The sequence below is a fragment of the Anser anser genome, assembly GCF_964211835.1.
Source record: "Anser anser genome assembly, chromosome: 1".
In the NCBI taxonomy this organism is placed as follows: domain Eukaryota; kingdom Metazoa; phylum Chordata; class Aves; order Anseriformes; family Anatidae; genus Anser; species Anser anser.
Window position 1 is genome coordinate 182,374,257 of NC_139720.1, and position 21,893 is coordinate 182,396,149.

Sequence of the window (21,893 nt, forward strand, 5' to 3'; positions counted from 1 at the left end):
ATTAAAGCAGTATTTTTAACGTCCATCTTATCAGTAATAAAAATAATGCACTTTCAGTAGAAAATAGGCCAGAAACTGTGTGTGAATTCAGTCTGAATTCATTCATAGTATTAATATCAGCTAATGTGGTGGCTCGTAGAAAAAACAAGGGAATTAAGGTCTCTGGTTTAGCATATTTGTGAAGTTGCTGTGGCTGGGACAGCGCTGGGGTCACACAACCTCAGTCAAGAGGGTGCAGCCAAGGAACCCAGCCAAAGCAAACTGGAGAGAATTTGTGTAGAAATCTGGATGAGCGGATGTCTGTGGACAGCGCAGCTGAATTTGAGAAGCCTTTTTTAATTCTCAAAGTGCCAAATCCCAGTGCTTTCTTTGCAACTTGTGAAAGTGTGCTGGTTTCTTAATCAGAATACTTCTTTACCTTTATCCTGCAAAAAGGATAATCAAGATTGCTGTCTAAAAACTTCAACAAGGGAGTATTCCCCCCCCCAGCTTCATGGGCTTTTGATCAAACTATTAATCTAAATACTGTGTGGGCTACCCCAACATGTGGTATCCTTTTCATGTTCATATTACTCAGCTAGTGATTTGGCTAACTTCTTAAGGAACTTCCTAGTTCACTGAGCTTTTCTGTGGGGTTAGTGAACTTTATAGTTCATTAAACTTAGGACACAGGAAAAGTATTTTATGATTTATAAGGAATATACAAGTTTACAACATTTTCACAATCCAGGGCAAGATTAGTCATGGAAAAGTGAATGTTGGGGACCCGTGTGAAAGCAAACGTTATATATGGTTCCTAGTTCAGCTGGATTTTCTTGGAAGTACTTAACACCTGAAAGCTTCTAGAAATACCTACGAGTTTATATTAAAGTGTGGAAGTAAACATTGAAGGGATCTGCCAAACTTTCATCAGCTGCCTTCGTAGCACAGACCTTTATGTATAGAAACTGTGGGCATTAGAGTTCATCTATCGGTTACAAAGTTTTGCTTTTTTAAAATCGGCGTATGGTTTGATTAAAATACGTGAAGGATTCATAGGACTCTTAAAAGGCACATGGTAGAACAGCTCCAATAGTAGTAATTCTTAGTTACTACTATTATCTATAATAATATACTATTATTGTTGTAGTAATTACTATTACCATTATCCATAGTAATTCTTAAAAGGCACATGGTAGTACTGCTCAAGTCCACTTAAAGGTTTAAAATAGACTGCTGCTGTGCAGTGAATGTAAGCTATGGAGTTTGCGTTGTTGGCTGTCAAAGAAAGGCTATACTTACTTCTTACACCTTTTAACAACAGGGAGAAGGGGGGTTGCGTGGTGTGGTTTTGGAAGATGCTTCTCTGCGGCCAAGTTTCTGTAGGCTGTACTGAAAGTTGTTATGAATCGGTGCAAAACAGTAAGGACCAAAGAACAGCTGGAAATGACATGAGTACACCACATGCAAATAATTTGACGATCTGTATACAGAGAATGCAGAAACAATTTTAAAAATGTAGACTGCTCCTGCTGGCAATAAATTCCCTTGTCTACAACTAGAAACAACTAGAAGCGGCTTGAGGCAACTCAGTGATAAGCGTTTTATCAGCTGCTTTATATTCAAGTGCCAGAAGAAAAGAAATGAAATATATGTTAACAGACTTTGAGTAGGTTTTTTTCTGTTTAAGCAGTTTATTCATGCAATCATTTAAATATATGTAATATTCCATGTGTAATAAGATTGTTTAGTAAGCCTAAAATGTTAGTATGTTCGTGAGACTGGTGCTTTGGAGAAGTTGTGTTTTTTTTTTCGTTTGGCCCTATTTATTTATAAGCATAGCATATAAGGAAGGATCGAGATTTCCCCTCCCCCCCCCCATTTTCTCATTCTAGTCAGTGAAAAAGTGTTGTAACAGCCATGTAATACTTGAAGGTTATTTTCTATTAGAGAAAACCAAAGGACTTTGGGTGCATTTAGACCTATGGAAATGGCAAAGTATTTAACAAAGTGATTTTAAAAAGACGAGCCTTTAAACTGATTTTGTCTTAAACCGTCAAGTATCTATTGCATCGGATGCATAAATTCGTAAGTATGTTTGGTGATTTTTTATTGCTGTTTATAGTAGAACCCCTTCTACAAATAAGGTATTGTTTTTACCAAAACATACTATGTTGTAAACTTTAATTGTTCAACAATTAACTCTAAAACAACCATAGTTGACACTGTGATCCTAAGCTACCATATTACTAACCCATAAGAAGAAAATACTGCTTTCAGTTTTAAGGAGCTGTCTTCCTGCATTCAGAAGCTGAACGATAGAAGGTGATCGTGAGTCTTTTTTCCCTTCACTTTCTGCAGTGCAAAATAGTACAGGAGGATAAGCTATTACCTACTCAAATGGAAGAAAGTAGTTTGTATGCATTGCACATCTGAAGGCATTTGAAGTAGACCTGAATTTAATGGAGAAAGTGCTCCAGGTCTGCTATCTTATCAGAGGATTATTTTTTTCAGTGGCAAATGAAAAATGAGATTATGCTTTTATGCCCTTGGAAAAATAAAGACAAGTGAGTAAGTACTGGCTCCAGTGAGCATCCTCCTGAAGGAAAAGCAGCAGCAGAAGCCCAGCTCTACCTTCTTTTTCTGTGAATGGCAGTGATATCACGGATCTGTTGATGACTCTGTAGGGTCATTCCTTGACTCTGTAGGGTCATTCTTGATCCATGGCCCTGAAATCTTTTTTTTGTGTGTTACATGCTGCTGGAGATCACTTGTTCATTGAAGCTAAGCGCAAAACACATTTTCCACTGCCCAGTGAGTGCTGTTATTCCCTTTTCCTACTTTGTATCTTCAACGTGGTCAAAAGTGAATTGCAACAGGGCTTCACTGTATTTTTTGCTCTTATGTGCAGTGTCCTGGAGTAAGTTCTGCAACTGCATGATGAAGGGAATGCTGCTCCAGGTCTGTCAGCCTTTTTCTGCTCCCACAGTTGTCCCCTTAGCCAGCCAGTATGTTCAGTGAATCACTAGCTTGGCCCACGCTGGCCCAGTTCTTATGCTGCAGTCTCCGTAGAGGTACACTCATCACATCTGAAGTCAAGGACTTCTTCCTCTGCCGTGCCTCCTTGCAGCTGTTTAGTTTTTTTTTTCCACCTCAGGAAAAATTGAATTGTGGGATGGTAAACGAGCCTTCTCTGATTGAAGATGTTGAGGTTATTTGCAGGGTTTCTGTGGCATTGAGAAAGATGCAACGTGAAATGGAAATAAAGTCACGTACTTAAGTGAGTAGCTGACATTCCGAGCACTTGTTGCTTCACATCAGAAGGTTGTCTGAGAAATGTAGTGTCCACATACTTTAATAAAGTAAGCTTATTGTGTCCATACTTAATTCAAGAGTTTTTATGGTGTAAAAGAAGTTTAAGTAAACCTTGCAATTGAGGTAATAGAGTAACTTTGCTAGTGGAAAATGTAAAGAACTTTTCTCTGTTCATGATTAACGTATGTCTGATGTATCAGCAGCAGGGGCGTGGGCAAGATTGTCTTCAGACACTTGACAAAAAAAAAAGACCTAGGAAAACTCAGCAGCAAATGGCAATAAGCATGTGTTGCCAAGTAATCCACTGGTGAAATGGTCTGGCTGTTGGCTTCGTTTACTAATTCATCATAATTCCATTCCTTTCTCCTTGGCGTTACGGTTGAGAGCTGCAATGTTGGATACGCTAGCAATTGCTGTTGCTTACAGTTTCACGTACTGACAAAAGCTTTGAATTTGTTGTTTGTCTACTTTCCTTTTTAAACTGAAGTGGGTAACTTATTTCTGAGACAGGAGGCTACAGAAACAAAGTATTTTCTAGCCAGTGTTATGTTTCTGAAGCACTCTTCTTTGCCGTGCGAACACAGACTGAGAACACCAGTCTGGTATTTAGTGTCGGAAACATTCATTGCTCTATGAAGAACGGTCCAGAAAAAAAAGGCAGATGAAGATTTAAAGCCATCGACTCTTAAGGCAGTAAGCAAAGTATTTGAAAGTAATGATTTCATCAGTTTTAAACTTTACTGTTTAAAGCCTGTTATAGGAGTCTTTTAAAGATGGTCACAAGCCACTAGTATGATAAACCTTAGACGTCTAATTTTATCCTGAGGCTGTATCAGAAGATGTATTTCAGTAGGGACTAGGAATTCTTAATAATGATACACATGGCAGTGGTGTAACATAATCCTCGTGTAAAGGATTAGGCCCCATTCTTGTTCAAAGCAGATGAGCTTAGGCTGAAACAGGTGCAGAAGAGGTCTGCTTGGATGGTCAGGGAAATTGTAACAAGAAGAAACTGGAAGAATCTAGCTTGTTTAGTCTTGGAGAAGAATGACTGGGAGAAGGCATTATTCTTACAAATATACCAAGGGAGAAAAGGCCGTGGGAGGAGCTATTAAGAGGACAAGCTTGATGTAAGAAAGAGTGGATATCAACTGATAACAAATACATTTTTACTGAGAGTTAAAGGATCGTGTGAACACGGGTCGTCTACTTCTGAGCCAATTTCCCATCAAGGTAGCAAGGATAATAAAGCTGCTTTTGAGATGAATTGATTTTTTTTATTCATGTGCTGCTGTTAATTATTGCAGAAAGTAGGTGTGATTTCAGCAGAAACCCCTGTATTTTCCCTTTTGAAAGATGCCAGGTATTCTGCATAAATGATTGTTAATTCAAGGTTGTTTGCAAGATCAGGTAATATGTTTGCTTAATTTACATTGTAAGGGAGTCCTGTGGTATATCCTTAGTCTTGCATATTCATGTGGACAGTTACACAGAAAAAAGCCCCATGCATGCAAGGCACTGGAGAGAGCTATCTATAGATGATTTTGGTAGAGGATTTCAGGTGTAACGTGTAGCACACTTTGATAGAATATATCCTAAGTTTACTTAAATATATTTAATTCCGGCATTTTTTAAATTTGAAGATGCTTGCTTTATGAGCCTCAACTAACCTTTTAAAAAAAGTTTTTTCCAGCCTTTTAACCTCTGTTTGCTTAAAAAAAAAAGCATGGTATAATATAAGTATTTCTGTTCTCAGCAGTTAAAATTAGCTTTCTGTGAAATCAAATACTGTTGCATACAGAAGCCAGATTGACTGCAGGTAATTTATAGCTCAGCAGTTGTGTATGGTCTTGCACAGCGTGTATATCTGTTGTGATAATGTAGCCTTGTGAGTAGCACCTTCAGTATATCTGCAGGTGATGCTGCCAGCGGGCTCAGCGCAAGCCACATTAGAAGCTTTTTGTGTTAAAGCTGATCTTCTGCTATCTGTATCAATCTTGAATAAACAAATTTCGAAGATGAGACTTTTCATTAAGAAAGCGTATGGAACACTTGGGGGTGTGTGGTGATGCCATCTCTTCAGGGAAACAATTGCTAGTTGAACGCTTACTGTGTCTAGATAATCAGAGCCTTTTTTCAGAAACAAAGTGTATTTAGAATTGCATATTTGCTAGTGTATCTCTTTAGGGTTCTTCCCAAAGGAACGAATTTCCTATCCAGATCATCAAAGAGGCAGGGGAAGAGAGCAAGCGAGCGAGAGCTGCCAAGTATTGTGTGTTCGTCAGTCACAAAGAGTTACATGTTCACGCTGAAAGTACCCTGTTTGGGAAGAAATCCAAGTCAAAATTCTAGCAATTCTTGTGAACTCTTGGGCATTTATTTAAGAGTTTAAAGAAGAAAAAAGGCTGAATTGGGAGTGAGTGAGATAGGAATGTTTTTGTTCTGCAGAAAACAAATTGTAATCTGAGCAGAATGCCGTGCAATTCTTTGATTAAAACCATGGTTGTCTCATTAGATGCATCCTCTTCTTACTGGGCATGATGAAATGACTTGACACTTAAATACTGAATCAGGAAAATGCATTTCCCAGCAGTGCGTGTCCTTATAGTCGTTATAATGTTGTCTGAAAGCTGACAATCTACTAAATCACCAGTGGATCACTCAACTGCCTTTATACTGATGAACTTGTGGACTTAGGGTTCAGTTAAAAAATACAGTTGCTAAATCGGCAAGTTTTGGGCTTGCAGTTAAAAGTATTAGCTGTTGAATCAGTTCTGGAGTGCATTAATGTCTTGAAAATTGAGTTGACTCAAAATTGCCAACTTAAAGGTCAAGTCATCAATGGAAATTAGCCACCGTGGAATAGCAGTGATAGTATAATTAGGTCCAGCATCCCTGCTGGTGGGAAAACTGCTGAAAATGAACACTTCAACTCACAGTAATGATTTTAAAATGTATAAGCTGGGTAAAGAAACCAAACCCACAAGTACTTAAAAACTTCTGCACTTCCTACTGAAACAATTGAAAGTGAAGTCCCCAGACCTCCAAGTTGTGGTCATGAAGCTTTCAGTCAGATTCCTCTTTTCACAGAACCTGACCTGGTTGTTTGACCAGGTTCAGAGTTTTTTGCAGGACAGGTTTTTTTTTTTTTTTTTTTACTCTTGACCCCAGTTGTTTCACTGAAACATTGTTTTATCAGCAGGAAGAAAGAGTGAATAAAAGGATTTTGTTCTTGTATAACAACAGCGTGTGCTGCAGTTCCTGGACTGTATGAAGCTAGGATGCTTTTGCTTAGGCTTTTGCTTTTCTTGTGCTATGATAACAAAAGGGAAATAATGCTGTCCATCTGTGCTTTGTGGGACTTCTTATCCACCCATACGTTCTCCTTTTGGGCCTGAATAAACTATCATTTGTAGCTTCTTCAGGGTTGGACCTCAAGTAGGTAGTTCCTTCCTTTTTGTTTTAATTGTTGATTGTGCTTGGGGGAAAAACTAACACTTTTCCTGTCCCCTGCTTTATATACAGCCTATTCCGTGCCTACACTAACCTGTTGTAACCACAGTGAGAACACATTCCCCTAGAAGCAAACAGGAAGATGCAAGGTGACATATCCATAAAAGCAGAGCAGAATTGCCTGAGAAAGAAAGACAGTCCAAAATGATTCTTACAGAAAAATATTACTTAATGCTTAGCATGTAAGATGGAAATCAGATATCCTGAAAAGGTAATTTGAAAAGAAAATAAATAAGGAGGAGGAAATAAACCTGCATCAAGAAGTAAAGATTTTAGGCCAGGCTCATGAGGCTATAGATGAGCAATAGTTGTCTTGTGTGTTTTAGAAGATGGTCTGTGATCCACCCACCAAAATGGAGATAAACCAGAAAGAAACGTGCTTTGTCCCTTCAAAATATCCATTGCCATGCAGTTGTTTCATACCAACAGCACTGAGATTTACCTCTGGCTGGAGACTGACCCGTAAGTGCTATTAATTCCTGCTGATTTATTTCCACTTGTGTCCCCCAGCAAGTGTTATGGCAAACATGGGCCCTTTTACAGGCACTAAACTGTTTATAAGTAGAACGTGTGTGTCCCCATGCAGACTTTTTGCAGTCTGTGTATCTCATGTTAGATTACAATCCCAATGTAAACCATGACTTGTTAAAACAGGCAGAAGAAAGTTGTTATCTGTCAAGCCCAACCCATCCCCTGGCTGACAGACAGCACTGCTGCATGAGATATGAGAGATGGCTTTTGTTTTCTCCTAAGGCGGCAAGGTTATTTAGATTTTTTATTTTTTTTAATTTAAGGAAAAATAGAAGGTTGCAAAACATTATCTTAAAAAGAATCATAGAAGCACTTATATGGGATAGGGGTCTTGGTACAGAATTTAGAGGTTTATAGTTCTAGTGATTCCAGCTAGGTAATTTTTACTGTGTTAATTTTTTTAAGAGACAGTGCTTATTTTGCCTTCAGTACAAGAAATCTTTTTTTTTTTTCTCCTTAAACTAGGAGTAGTCACCTGGTGTTGGTTATTTATTAGAATCTGATTTGTAGTTTGTTACAGGATTTTCTTTCTCACAACCTCAGTCTCTGGCAATGTCTTCATAGATCCCTGGTTTGATTAGGTAGCTGAAGTATTTCTTAGCTGTTTCTTTCAGTTTTTCAAACGTTGTACCTCCTGTCTAATAGCTGCTTAATTAGCTCATTGTTTAAGGATGTGCTAATAGTGTAAGTAAGCATTTATGGTACAAAACAGCCTTCTGTTGATAAATTGCTACAAAAATGATGACGTGCTGATTCAAAGACCATGATTCAAAGACCATTGCGGGGTGTATGTGAGTAATGTAGGTAAGGCAGATTAGCCCTGGCATCTGTGGGAGATGTGCAGACAGAAGAGGAAGTGATTAGATGAGTAATGCTCTGCTTTCCCCGTTACTGTAAATTAACATCAGGTAGCTTTTCCATATCTTTGTCTACATGCCTTTGATATACCCAAAGATCAAATAACTTATGTTCACTCGTCTGTTCATAGCAAATTCTCTAACAGAATGTGACACGGTTCAAGTATAAAAATGAACTAAATATAAACATCTGTATCCTTAGTCTGTCAGGTGTGGAAAATAATGGCCTTCATAGTGCAGGCAAGCAAATGGCTTCACAGAAATTGGTTATGGGCTGGCTTCTACCAGGTGGGAAATGTGAGGAAACCCCTCTTTGAATAGTCAGAAGCAGATAATGAGTAGCATAAGTGGGACCCTCTCTTTGCAGCGTCAGGAAAAATAATGGTAATCGCTGTTAAAACTGAAAACAAGGTGAATGCGTTCAGCTTGTTCTTTCTAGTAGTGTTGTCTGTGGGCTGGAGAAAGTTGTAGACTTCTCGGTCGGATCTTTGCTGGTTTTGAGTGCATCATTGGGAATTTCCCAGCGGAAGTGGAAGGTGTTGACTTAGAAAGGAAACACATTTAAGAAAGGAGATCTCTGTGGCTGATGGCAGATTTGTAATAGAAGGCACTAGAGTAAGTCCTGGCAGGGATCTGCCACCATCTTAGGGATGCAATATAATTATTCACATTTTTGTTTCAGATTTATCCCGATTCTCCAATAATAGGTGGGATTAGTGGCTTGTCTGAAAGGGGTTGTGTGATTGCATACATACGCAATTTACAGCTTTTTGAAGTTGGTGGAAGCTGTGGTCATTGTTCTTCTTTCAGAAAAGAGCTTCGTAATCCAAGTCTTACTCCTCTGTGAAGTCTAATGTTACCTGGAAGTCCCCGTACAGTCCCTGTAAAACTGAAATATTTGGTACAGTACAGATGTTCAGATGGCTAGCGTATGATGCAAACACTTCAGTTTCTGTTCTTCCAGTGCTCTCCATTCACCAACCTACTTTAAAGGCTGAAAACAAATGAAGAAAGAGCAGGTTCTTCAAGCTTTTGAATTGGGCAAACATTGCTTGTTACTGCTAGTGTGTCTGAGAAAACACCTGAAATATTTAAGTCCAGCTGAGGCTAATTAGTACAATCATGGAGTGATAAATCCATTGATGCTTCTCGGGGCTGGCTGTTTATTAAGGAGTGTGAAAATTAATGGCTTGTATCCTCTCTGGTGCGGAAGGCGTGGGAGAAGGAGGAATGCTTCACGGCCCATGAACTGAGTTTCATACCATGTTATTAAAGGTCATTCTGTTGATGGAAGGTGTTTGCTGTCTGGCATTTTTTCTATCCTGAGGTACAGGTGTTTGGGTCCCAAATGTGTTAACGCCTTCACAGAGATCTGCAGGAAGAACCCAGTGGTTTTGCAGTATGTTTTTAGGGAGCCCTTTGTGCTTCCACACCAGGTTGACCTTCATTTTGTAAACAGAGCTCCTGCAGGAACCTTACTTTCTGCCAGTCTTAACCCTAAACTGTTGTCCTAATGATGAAGAAACAACAGATAAAGGAGAAATGTAAATGCTTTACATTGCTGCCTAAAGCCAGGCGTGCAGGACAGTGCAATAATGAGGCAGACTGCTGTAGTAACCTCCTCTTTCTTCGTCCAGGCTTGTGATGTTCTACTGAGGGCATCTCTTGCAGAAAAATTTCCTTTGCCTCCTTGGAATTGGAGTGTGCCACAGCACTAATCGTGAGAATATGCTTCAACACAACTGTCAGCAAGTTATCAGTACCTTTTTTCCCTTCCGTTCCCTCACCCTTGAAGTTTTTACTCAGGCTGCTCTTGCCTTAAATAGGCCAAGTAGTGCTACTGCTGTAGCTGCAGTGAGCTTGGAGATGCATCAGGTTGTTGCATCATCTGAAGGCAGCTTGAAGGAAATGCTTCAATGTGACTATTTCAGAAGGGTTGGTTTTGTTGTGCTTTTTCTTCTCGACCTCCTTAGTATTTGTATTTGTTTCCTCAACCTCCATTGTATTTGTTTCCTGCAGTTTTGATCGCAGACAAGTAAACTCATTTGTTATACTCTGAAAACCCTTGGGGGAAATAGATTCATGGAAATGTCGGGGGGCTGTAAGGCTTTGCATCGGTGTGCCTTCCTATTTCTGCCCTTCTCATTCCTTATCGATGATCTCGAGAAACGCTGCTACAGGGTGTGGGCCAAGTCTGTGAGATCAGGACTCCCTCTTGTGGTACCATCTCTGCCAGGTTCACAACGTGCTGCTTTCTGAGTATTGGTTTCCTTTGCTCCCGTTCCTTCTGCCTCTAAAAGCCTTGATTTAGGTCCTCGCTGGTGAATGTATGATTACTATTACAATTGCTAATTGCTACTAATTTGACAAGTACTAAGTTGAGTTCATTGTGATCATCGTTGACACTGAGAAAGCAGAGCTAAGTGTTTTGTATCCCTAGTATTAGCTGTTGAGCTTGCCCATGTATTTTAATGTTATGTCAAGATGTGGAATAGGGAAGAATTGGAGTTCTCATCTACACATCTGTCAAGAAGAAACTTTTGATATGTTAAATCACAGCATTAGTAAAGAAAGTTGATACAAAAGCACATCTGTGTTCACTTTGAAATTTGCTATACTTGTAGCGTACCTTTAACTTGATTGTGGCTTTAAAGGTAGAAAATTTTAAAGTTAATTCTTACATTAACGATGAGGGTCAAGTGGAAAAGGAAAATATGCTGACAGTGCTCCAGAAAGTAGTGCTTAGGAAGTGTGTGTGAAACAGCAGAGTCCCTTCATAATTTGTTCAAAATATTTTTCTTGCAGCATCTGTGCATTTTTATGTCCAGCTCCCTAGGATGGATGTACTTCCTGTGTGATTTGAGTTAGCAGTCATACATCTAGGCTCACTGCTGTTGATCAGTGCCTAAATGTTACTGGCATATGCTATCGCATCAGTAATACATTTTAAAGGATTTGGAGCCGCTTTTTTCTCAGTCTGTGTTGCAAGTTGTAGTTTGAGAATTAAAGACCTTGAGTCCATGCACTACTGTTATTTTTTTCTCAAATGGAAGCCCAAATGTTTTTGCTTTAAGGGACATTCTTTGTCTTCTGTTATTTGTTCTTCTGTCTGCTAAATAACTTGAGTAGACACGTCTCTTAGTTAAGAAATGCCATGCACTCATTGTGCCATAATTATCACGAACAAACCAGAACGCATTAGGCACCAGAGGTCTCTGCTCCCACTTTGCTGTGCGTGTGGCATCACTGGCAGTGGGAGTTGCTGGCTGTGCATCCAGCACGTTATTCATCAGTGCTCTCTGCTAGAGACAAGAAGTAAGCGGGACAAGGTGTGCTGCTCTGCTGGGTAACAGCGAGTTGTAGGGCATCTCTTAGAGGTATACTGCATTTTGTTAGTTGTGAAAACACTGTAACATAACTATACATGTCTATGGGATAAGGCATTTTCCTACCATTTAGGTGGGGGGGAAAAAAAGGGTAAAAACTAGAAGGAAGCAGCTGCTTGCTACAAAGCACTGTAATCATGCCCCTCAGAATCAAATAGTCAGTGATAATAGACCACTTGCCTTTCGTCCAAGGCAAGTATAGTTGGGATGCAGAGTTGCTGAAGGTCTGAAGTGTATTTAAATACTTATTTCAGAAGTTGTCTGAAGTACAGTACCATCAGAGTTGGTCTTGATGATCCTTAAGGGTCCCTTCCAACTCAGGATATTCTATGATTCTATGATTCTATGATCAGTTTGTGGCTTCAATTATCAGTGAAGGTATAGCTAGCTAATGTGGAAATACAGGCCTCCTAAAAGCCAAATAAAAATAGGGGTAACAGTATAACTCCATACACCTGTATCATCTGTCATATATATACTTTTTAGTGTATTTCCCAGTACTCTTATTTACATAATTTCCCCATGAAATTAGAGTTGAGCTTACTGGTTTTCTAGGCTCTCACAGTGAATTGCTTCAATTCTTTGTCAAGTCCAATTCAGACATCTCATTTGAATACCTTGAATGGTAACTTAGTACAAATGCAAATATCTTTTTCAAAGTAACTTCTGTATTTTCTTCAGTGAATGCAGAAGATTACAATAATAGGAACTTGGTGGGCCACAGTAAAGTTTGAGTGACTTTTTTTACCATGCAATTTCTTGATTTTGAAACTTGTTTCTAATAGAGAGATTTCTTCTGTTTCAGATGTGCATGTGTGCATATATATATTTTCCTGCCCAATTGAAGAATATAAGTCCAATTTCTGCCTTTTGTAGGCTTATTTTTATAAATCTAAATTTATGAGTTTCTCTGTAACCTGATTTTTTAAATAAACTGCCTTCATTAAAATTCTTAGCAAAGATTCGTGCATATGTAGTGCATATGCATATTTAATGAATTACTGGTCTTAAACTTTTATTTTGTTTAGCTTGTCTGTGAGTAGTCTGAAATTTTTACTTAATGTATTAATAACTGGAAGGTAGGAAAAGTGGAGGGTTTTTGAAACCTTACTGGAAGAAATTTAATGGTATGGCTTCTAGTGTTATCCTGGCTACTTTGGGAATGCCTGTTTGGTTTTTGCAGTGGCAGTGAGGTTTATGCTCTGTGTGTACGTATAGGAGAGGTTGGTTTTAATGCTGTTCGGGGTGTTGGTAATCAGCTCGTAGACCGTGCCGTCACAACAGTGGTAGTCAGCAGTGGGATTTCATTGTGGCAGGCGTTTTCGGAGCTGCAGGAATTGGAAGGGTTTGTCCCAAGGATGTATCAGTCATTGCTGCTGCGATGGCAGCATGGAGCCCAGCAGTATGCCATGTCAGGTACCCAAATGCTGCTCAGAGCCTGCTGCTGGTAGGAAATTTCTGCTTTTTGCTGTTCACTCCCTGGTAAGGAAGCTCTTGTTTTGGGTAGCTCCTGTCCAGCTTCTAGCATAGTAACACTCATACAAAAGCAGTGCCATTGCTCCAGAATTGTGCTGATTCTTTCAAAAGATCAGGCTTCCATCTCATATTTTTCTAAGCTGGCTTGCTTACTTCGCATTCCGTTCTTTATTTTGGAGTTTTAACGAACTTGTTCTTGGCAGTAAAAAATGGGATGAAGCCAGATACAGTTTGAAATGCCTTTGTGACATAAATAATGAATGAATAGTGTATTCCATGTAAAACACAGAAAGCTTGCTCTGGTGCCCTCCCCGCCACCGGGATATTTGCCTGTGTTTGTGCTGCCTGCTTTGTAACAGAATTACAGGAAACAGTCACCTCAAGTTATGCTCATATATAGTTCCTTAGTAACCCTAAAATGGTACTTCTGCCATAATGGATTCGTTACTTCGTTAGATCTCCCATGTATTAAAAGCAATAATCAAATCAGTTGAAGTGCTAAACTCTATCAAACCCTACCTGTCTATTCCTTTCTATTTCTGTAGCAAAGCTAGTCTCTGCAGTAACTTCATTATTTTTAACTGCCCTGAGGCATTGTTTTTTGAATTAATGATTTAACAATTGTTTTTATTCTAGAACTTAAATATCAGAATATACCTGAAGTGTACATATAGGTTAATTGTAAGATGCAGTAATGAGACAAAAGTACCTTGGTATAAGTAATATCAAAATAATTATGTAACTTTCAGAGGTTTCTGTACATGTTTGCACATATAAGGTACAGTATGAAGCTGATATGCAGACTGTTCTCCTTACTGTTCAGTTTTTAAGGCATGCACCTTTCGTTACAGATTTTTCAGGGAAATCTGAAAGCTGCTAGGCTTTCTTCATAGCTGCATCATGTTCGGAGGCTTACATCTTTTCGTTTTTCCCTTTTTTTTTTTTTTTTTTACCCCCCATCCATTTGATCAGGGAAGTCTACTTTTTTGGCAAAAACAAAAAAAAAGTGGCTTTTTTAAAAAATAACGTGGCATCACTTTGATTCCATTCCTGTACCCTGTTTCTCAGAGATGGTCAGATTTGGTGTTTGATACATCTTAAATAAAAATAAAATTAATTATGTTAGCAAAGTTCTGCTTTTTAAGTTACACTGTATTAAATAAAACGTGTAGTTTTGATTCTTCTGCTTTATACTGTGGATAGAACTTCTTAAAATTATTTAGGAAGTAGCAGTAGATGTAACAGTGTTGAAATGATCTTAATCTTTGATAACTAGACAATAATAAATAACTGACTTCCACTGTTGTAAGTTAGTTGAATTCCTTTGTTGTATACACGTTGTGTCCAATAGCCCACTGTCCCGAGGATAACAGAAAGGATTTTCTGTTATCATCTGTGGGTTTTTTGTTTTTGTCCTTCTTCAGATTACCGGAGCTAAAGCCCTTGAGAACAGACGATTCCAATAAAAACAATTCAAGAAAAAAAGATAGTAATAAAATAACAATAAATGATTGTACTGTGCTTGTGATGCCTCTTAGAGGCACAGGCTGGGTTTAGTTGCTGTTCCACTTCCCTGAGGTACTAGAATTTTCCAAGGCTAAGTGGCATGTGGTGGCACGGTCCCTTTTATTCTGTGTGAAGGTAAACGAGCGCAGGCCTAAAGCTGGGGTCCAGGTGATAGGCTGCAGTCTTAACAGCATGGGGAGTAGCAACATTTCTGCTTTCATCCAACTTTGTGTGTGTTTCACTTCGGAGGGAGCAGATCAAGGCCCAGAGGTCACTCTCCACCTGCCACCCAGGCCCACGGAGGCCTAGGGCTGAGTTTTGGTTCACTTTTCCAACCTTCCTGCCCCCTCCCCATTACGTGAGGAAGTGAGAGTGGTGATGACGGGATATCACTGCAGAAAAGCTCCTTTAAAAAAAGGGGAAGGGTTTCTTTGAAGTTGGATTGTAAAATCTGAAGATCCCCTCGCATGATTCTTAGTTATAATGTGTCAAATACAGCTAGCAAGGTGGCAGGAGGGGGATCCTGTGCCAAGTTTTTCGGAATGCCATGTTACAGAGAGGAGTAGAGGATTCAAGCATTAAAACAAAGGAGCACTGGAGAGCTTTCTGCCCCTTTAAAGTCGGAATTACATTCACTGAAAAAGAGAACACCTCAGTTTGAATTGTGGAAGGGAAGGAAAGGAGAAGCTGAGGTAATGCTGCATCTAACCACCCTCAAAGCCTGGTAAGACAAAGCAGAGCAGTTCAGGCGTTGCTGTTGTATAATAACTAACAGGTGAATAATTTTGTCTGAGGTTCCCAATTCAATTCTGTTGCCATTTGAGTCAGAAGGGCTGCACTCCCTTTGTTCCCTCCTTGGCCATTGTTGTCATCTTGGTCAAGTTTGGAATCAAGAGATTTGATTTTGTGTTGGCAGCAATGAAGTGGAGCAAGGTGGAGGCTGACAGGGGGAATTGAGTACTGAATTTCAGCTTGCATTGCAGGAGACAGAAACAATACCAGAAGTGATTAAAAACCTTCCTACTGGTGATGCTTTTTTTTTTTTTTCCAAGCTGTGCCTCTCTGCAGCAAACTGAGCCTGGCATGGCAAAGAAGGTTAAGATCTTCAGGTTTCTGACTATTTTTTCACAAAAGCAAATTCATGGTCCTAAAGAGACAAGACAGATCATTGGTACTCTGAAAGTGTATCTACTAAACTTTGGTTGCTTTTCCTACCTTGTACTTCAAGACAGTAAGCTTCAAAATAAGCATTGAAGGATCAGGGAGGAGGCCTAACCAGCAGCAGCAAAGATGCGAAATCATCAAGTTGCATTTTTCTCATATCCTTTCCCGCAGACACCTGCCTATTTTTGACTCAGATATATTTCTGTTCCTTCTGCTTAAAACAGGTGACCTTTCTTCAGGTCAGGTAATCCATCTGATTGTATGGGTAGATGGCTTTTCTGCAGGATCTAATGATAAAAGCTGGTTGTTCTGCAACCCTGATTAAAGGTTTATTTGAACTCAATGCTGTTGAATGCTGGCATGCGTTATTTTGTGACTTGAGCTCTCATCAGGATTATACCACCTTCTTTTTCATATTGTGATAGTCAAGGAATAAAGTTCAGTAGCATTTCTTTATACTGATTTACTTTTTACACCCATGTGCTTAAAATGAGAAAGACTGAGTAACTGGTTAAAAACCAAAGCTTCTTTTCTGTGGGTACAAGCACTCGCTTGGGGGATTTGAAATCAATCATTGTTGTCTTGTAAATACTTACATCCAATCCATTTTATTTATTTTTTTTTTTACAATTAATTGAGTTTTAGGAAATGCAGATCACTTTGTAGAGGTGTCTGCAGAACTCCTTTAAAAAGAAATTAGAGATACAGTTGTTTTTCGCTTTTCTCTAAATGCTATCATTTGCACATAGCTATCTGTATTGGTCTTGGTATATATTATATGAGCTTTACTAGGTTGTGGATTCAAGTATTTTCTCAGTGTATTGAGGCCTGCAAGTAATTATTTTTTATTAGACCGAATAAATTTTAATTGAATTTTTGCTTTTTATACAGTCTGTTCCATTTTCTTGATTTTAAAAGTTAAGATTAGTTTTATTTTATATAATAAAGCACTGGCTTAACTTGCTGTCTGACTGTAGGATTACATTTATTCACTTATTTTAATAATTATAGTTTGTTCAAAGTAGTATTTCTGATGGTTCAAAAAAGTATCTTTTCTTTCTCTCTTTATAGATCTATCCAAGAATAGATTAACGGAGGTTCCTACAGAGTTGTGCCATTTTGTGTCACTGGAAACACTAAATCTATACCACAATTGTATTAAAGTTATACCGGATGCAATAGTGAACTTACAAATGCTAACTTACTTAAATTTGAGGTAAGTTTAAGTTTACCATGTTCTTTGTTTATTTGCAAATGTGTAAAGACTTGTTTGTCTGCACTTTGTGTTCCTGGAACAATTGACTACATTTTTCATTTTATTGCAAGCAGTAATGCAAAAATTCATTGCCTGTAGATATAGTTCTATATGAAGGTAGTGTAAAATCTAAAACTAATTATTTAAGGAATGACTGAGTAACATTAACCCCTTTCTTTCCCTTATTCTAGCAAATTGAGAATGCTAATCGTATCAGCATGGTCAGATTCTTTTCATTCCCTTCTAATGATAAATTTTATAAGTTTGGTATTTTTTTTGTAGTTAAAGAGGTGGATGGAGAATAAGTGTTTTCCTCATGGGGGATAGAGAGGAAAATCGTGATTTTATTGCTAATATCTTCTTATTATGCAACATGTATAGTTACTGCTCATTTTAGGAAGAAGGGGCAAAGAATTAAGCACCTTTGTCTCTTTTCTGGGAAAGCTGTGTGTGGATGCTAATCCATATTGACGATTTCTGTTACTTTCCAGTTGAATGCATATTCTCTTTCAAGACAGGACATGTCGGCACTTTCTCAGCTGGGACAAGGTGTGGAGGTTTACTTGCAGTTGGATATGTAAAAACTGTAATAGTGAAGATATTATTATATTGTCTTTGAGAATGAGATTGAACGGGGGGGCAAAGTGGTTCTTGTGCTTTTAAATCCAAGGCATGAAGGCTTGGTCTTCAGTCTTGTAAACAGTGAGCGTATTTCTCGAGCCCTCCTGTATTATTACTGTACTGCAGTTTTGGCTACCATGGAACACTAATTTTGATTTTGGAAACTGGAACAAAATAATGTGTCCTGAGCACACACCTAAAGAATAGGACATGTCATTTTGAAGTGGAATTACAGTTAGATATAAAAAAATTAAGACTGGATGAAATCGAGTTTGCTTAAATCTTGGTAAATTTAGGAATTAGAGTGAATTAACTGAGTGTAGTAATGGAATTTATGTGAAGTGTCACAAACCCAGAATACTTAGAATTGCTATTGCATATCACAGTAAATTAGACAATCTAAACAAATGGAAAATTTTCAAGTTTTACTAGGTAATTTCTCTCTGCTTAAAATCTCCTTAAATAATTTTCTTTTGGATATGGCCTTTCCATATATTAGGAAGTCTGACAGTAAGCAGTCTGTAGAAGAAAGAACAATATCCTTGACTTTCTAACCATGTTGCTTCTTGGCAAGAGAACATGATGAATTTAAAATGAATATTTTTGTGGTACCAGGAGAATCCATATGTTAAATAGAATTAGAAAGTGCTGCCAAGAGTTGTGTATAGGTTTGGGACCTTGGTGGATACTGTTCATGTTTTATTTAGGGAAATTCATTTTAAACAAATACGATAACTTATTACACACATACCCTGGTTATGTGCTTTTCCCTATCTCTCAGTGGATTGCTTCTGAGTTCTGTAAAACTTAAAACTTGAAAAGTAAAAAATTTTGTTATTTTTGTGTGTTTTACCTACTGGGTAGATACATTTGCAGATTCTGGACTTCCTCAATTTGACTCCAGCGGAACTTAAAAATGATTTCTATTTCTACTCGTTTTGTTGTTTTCTTGTGGTGCCAAATCTGCTGCATAGTGTAACCTTTTCAGATTTTAGGCTTCCTCATTTGAGTAGTAAAGTAAGTGTTAAAACAATGCCTTCTGGCTAAGGCATTCAGACTTCTGCAGAAAAGACAGAATAAGGCGATGCATGTATTATTTTCTTGAGTTAAGTTTTCACAGAGCTGATAGTTCAGTGCTTTTATTTCGTTCTACAGCAGAACAAAAATTTGCAATTCATTTGGCAGGTCATTGCTTAGAGGATTCTGGGGAACTCAAAGATTTTGGACAGAGGAAAGGCTTGTGCATTAAAATAAGTAATTCCATTCCTTGTACAGCCTTCACGGATGAAACAAGGCTTCAGTCCATGTTTAGTTCCACATTCATGAAGTAACGATGATGGCTTACTTTTTATATTAACATAGCTTTAAGAGCGGCTGGAGGATGTAATCTCTACTGTCTCTTGTCTCATCACCTTGTATGGTACATTGTGCAACAGTAACACTTGTAATCTGTTTTCACAGATCACTGATGCATATTTGTTCTTTGGAGTCTTAACAGTCATGCAGAAGCTAACTAAAATGGTTCTGAACAGGGTACTGCTTTACTGTTCATCATTTTCTAACGGGTTGATACCCATAAAAAAGAAGTTACATTCTATTAAAACTGTCAAATTTTCTAGGGAAGGTGGTAGTTAATGTTATTCTGTTGAGCATAATAATTTTTTTTGTGGCAGTTGACTCACAAATCACAAGTTAATTTTTATAATCATACAGCATTTGTCATTTTAAGTTCAAGCTTCTTGAGTAATTGTTATTAGAACGAGAGCCTGAATCTCTTGAAAGTTTTCTACCAAAATTTACTTTCCCTTGTGATTCCTCTTCAAGAAAATGCTAATTTATTTTTTTCAGAAATAGTCTGAAATGGCTCATGGTGGAGAGTCACTTATAAATGTTTTATCAATTTTAGAAAAAAGTAAGATTCAGAGATAAAATGGTTCAATACAAGTCTTGAAAGGAAGTCAACTTCATCAATTGATGGTTCTAATTTTTTTTTTCTGTATTTACCTTATTTACCTGGGACAATATATCTTACTTAAGCTGTATTTCCAACAAGGATCATCTTATTCTCTGCTTAACAAATAAATAAATCCTCTGGAAACCTTGGAGGAAGGGAAGCCTTCAAAGGGTCTTGAAGCGTATGTTCAAACCTCATATTACAGTAGAACTGTTTGTAATGAGAATGAATGGATTAGCCCACTGAGTAGTTTAATGGTTTGAGTGTTCAGAAAACATAGAAGACTAAGAAGTTCTCTGACATTTCTCTCTAGTCACTTGAAGGATCTGCTGCCTTGGAATCTTATAGTCTAAATGTTGAAATATTTCTGAGACTGATTCCATGTTTATGCTGGTGGTGTTGAGAAACGGTATAAAAGCTTAAATGGAGATACATTTTGGTTTGTGTCCAAAAAAAGCATAGCAACGGACTATAATACACATAGGCCATTGCTTTAAGAAAAAGGAGGGAAAGACTGTCTGGATGTGCTGGAATACAGCTCTCATTTGTTCAGGAGAGCCTCTGACTGGACGATTTGGGGCTGATGCTCTTGTTGGCTCTATTGTAAGGTGAGAAATATATGGCATGGTAACTAATACCTTCTCAAAGAGATTAGATCCTATGTTCTCCTTGTTGGAGAATCACCCTGCCTCAAACTCTCTCGTGTGTTCCAAAGCAATGCTGATGAAAAATATAATGGATACCACCTAATAAAAGTCTTATTTTGGCTTGTGACTTAATTGTCTTCAGGATATAATTATCTGAAACTTTGACCTCTGAGGTTAGCAGACACCATTTTCAGTAGTATAGGATTGATGCCATTTACCCTTCATTTTTTTCAGATGATAAAGGGAAATATTTTTCAAGAATGTGACTTACAGGTTGAGTCACAGGTTGCTTGCGCTTTTAACACTTAAATGGACGTTCTCTGAGATATAGAAGACATTTATTTATCTTGTTCTTAGATTTTACATGCCAGCAAATCTAGAAATAAATTTGTCCCTGATATACTGAAAAGTTTAAGATGAGTAAAGCAGTCAGAATACAGTGATATGTAACAGCAATTTTTATAAATAGAATTAAATTGAGTTGGTGCCTCCCTGCCTTCTGTCCCTCAGGAGGGAGATGAGGATAATGTTATGGCTTATATTCATTAACCAATGCACAGGAAATGGACCAGGAGCAAAAAGAATGCACATTTTTTTCCTCCAGGTTTTGGTTCCTGAGTAAGATGAATTTTCATTGTTAAGTTTGAGATGTCTGGGATGGGGGAGTAGCAACAAGTACCAAGTAATTTTCAACTGTAAATGTGCTGTAAAGGAATTGGGAAAATAATCAGTTTATCTGTGTCTTATCAGTTTCATTTGCACCAGAAGTCATAAACTGTACTATTGTAAAACCATAGGAATATTTAATTACTTGCAAAATACTGTCTCAATTGACTTTCCAGTATTCCTTAGGATGGAAAACAGCTCTAGCAGATGAAAATCAGACTTTATTTTACAATGTTATTAAACTGTTACGTTTTTTCCAGAGTGATACTGTTACACAATATTGTTCTAGTCAGTAATGCAAACATTTTTGATGTGTTTTTTCATAATGATTGCAATTCTAAAATTTGTATTTTATCTGAAATACGTATAAAATATGTATTTTATCATGAAATATGTCCCATCAAAATGAAGGGGTTTTACAACTCTCAGACTTCATGTGAGTAAGAATATTACTGGTGTTCTTAATGGTTGTTTTTCTTTCTTTGTTTTGTTGCAGTCGAAATCAGCTTTCTTCTCTGCCAGCTTGCCTGTGTGGTCTTCCTCTAAAAGTCTTAATTGCAAGTAACAATAAGCTAGGTTCCCTTCCAGAGGAGATAGGTCAGCTAAAACAGTTAATGGAACTGGTATGTTACTGATTCTGTTGATTTTTATTTGTATTTAACTAGAAAGAGTAAAAATCTATTTGGAAAGATATTTGAACAAATGCCTTATACTATAATGCCAGTTAAAAAATTAACTTTTGAATTTCTCAAGTCTATTGAGTAGTAACACAATAAAAGTTTCCTTTATGGTCTTCAGGACCCTTCTGAGCAACACCACTGCCCTTGTTCATTTAAAACTCAGCTTCTAAGTTTTTCTTTGCCGGTTGTACTCACCACATGCACTGGCTCCTTGTTTTGCTGTCTCAAATTTCTCTTTTTGGCATCAGACTCTGCAAAGCTCTCTGCTCCTCTTATGCTCCCTCTCCTGCTTCCTTTCTCTCTTGTAGTGCTATCTGCTTACCACGTTGCATTCCACTCATGA

At 37.9% G+C, this 21,893-nt stretch overlaps 1 protein-coding gene across 8 annotated transcripts in view; it reads left to right on the top strand.

Annotated features, from left to right (window-relative positions):
* Nucleotides 1–21,893, top strand: part of LRCH1 (leucine rich repeats and calponin homology domain containing 1) — a 123,760-nt gene that overhangs the window by 43,409 nt on the left and 58,458 nt on the right. For all 8 annotated transcript variants that reach the window (XR_014571612.1, XR_014571613.1, XR_014571614.1 and 5 more), the window contains exons 2-3: nucleotides 16,799–16,943; nucleotides 21,367–21,493. Coding sequence is in view for 3 of the 8 variants with exons in the window: in XM_083795859.1 (XP_083651985.1) it covers nucleotides 16,799–16,943; nucleotides 21,367–21,493 (272 nt within the window). In the remaining 5 variants the exon portion in view is untranslated. The remainder of the gene's footprint in view (nucleotides 1–16,798; nucleotides 16,944–21,366; nucleotides 21,494–21,893) is intronic.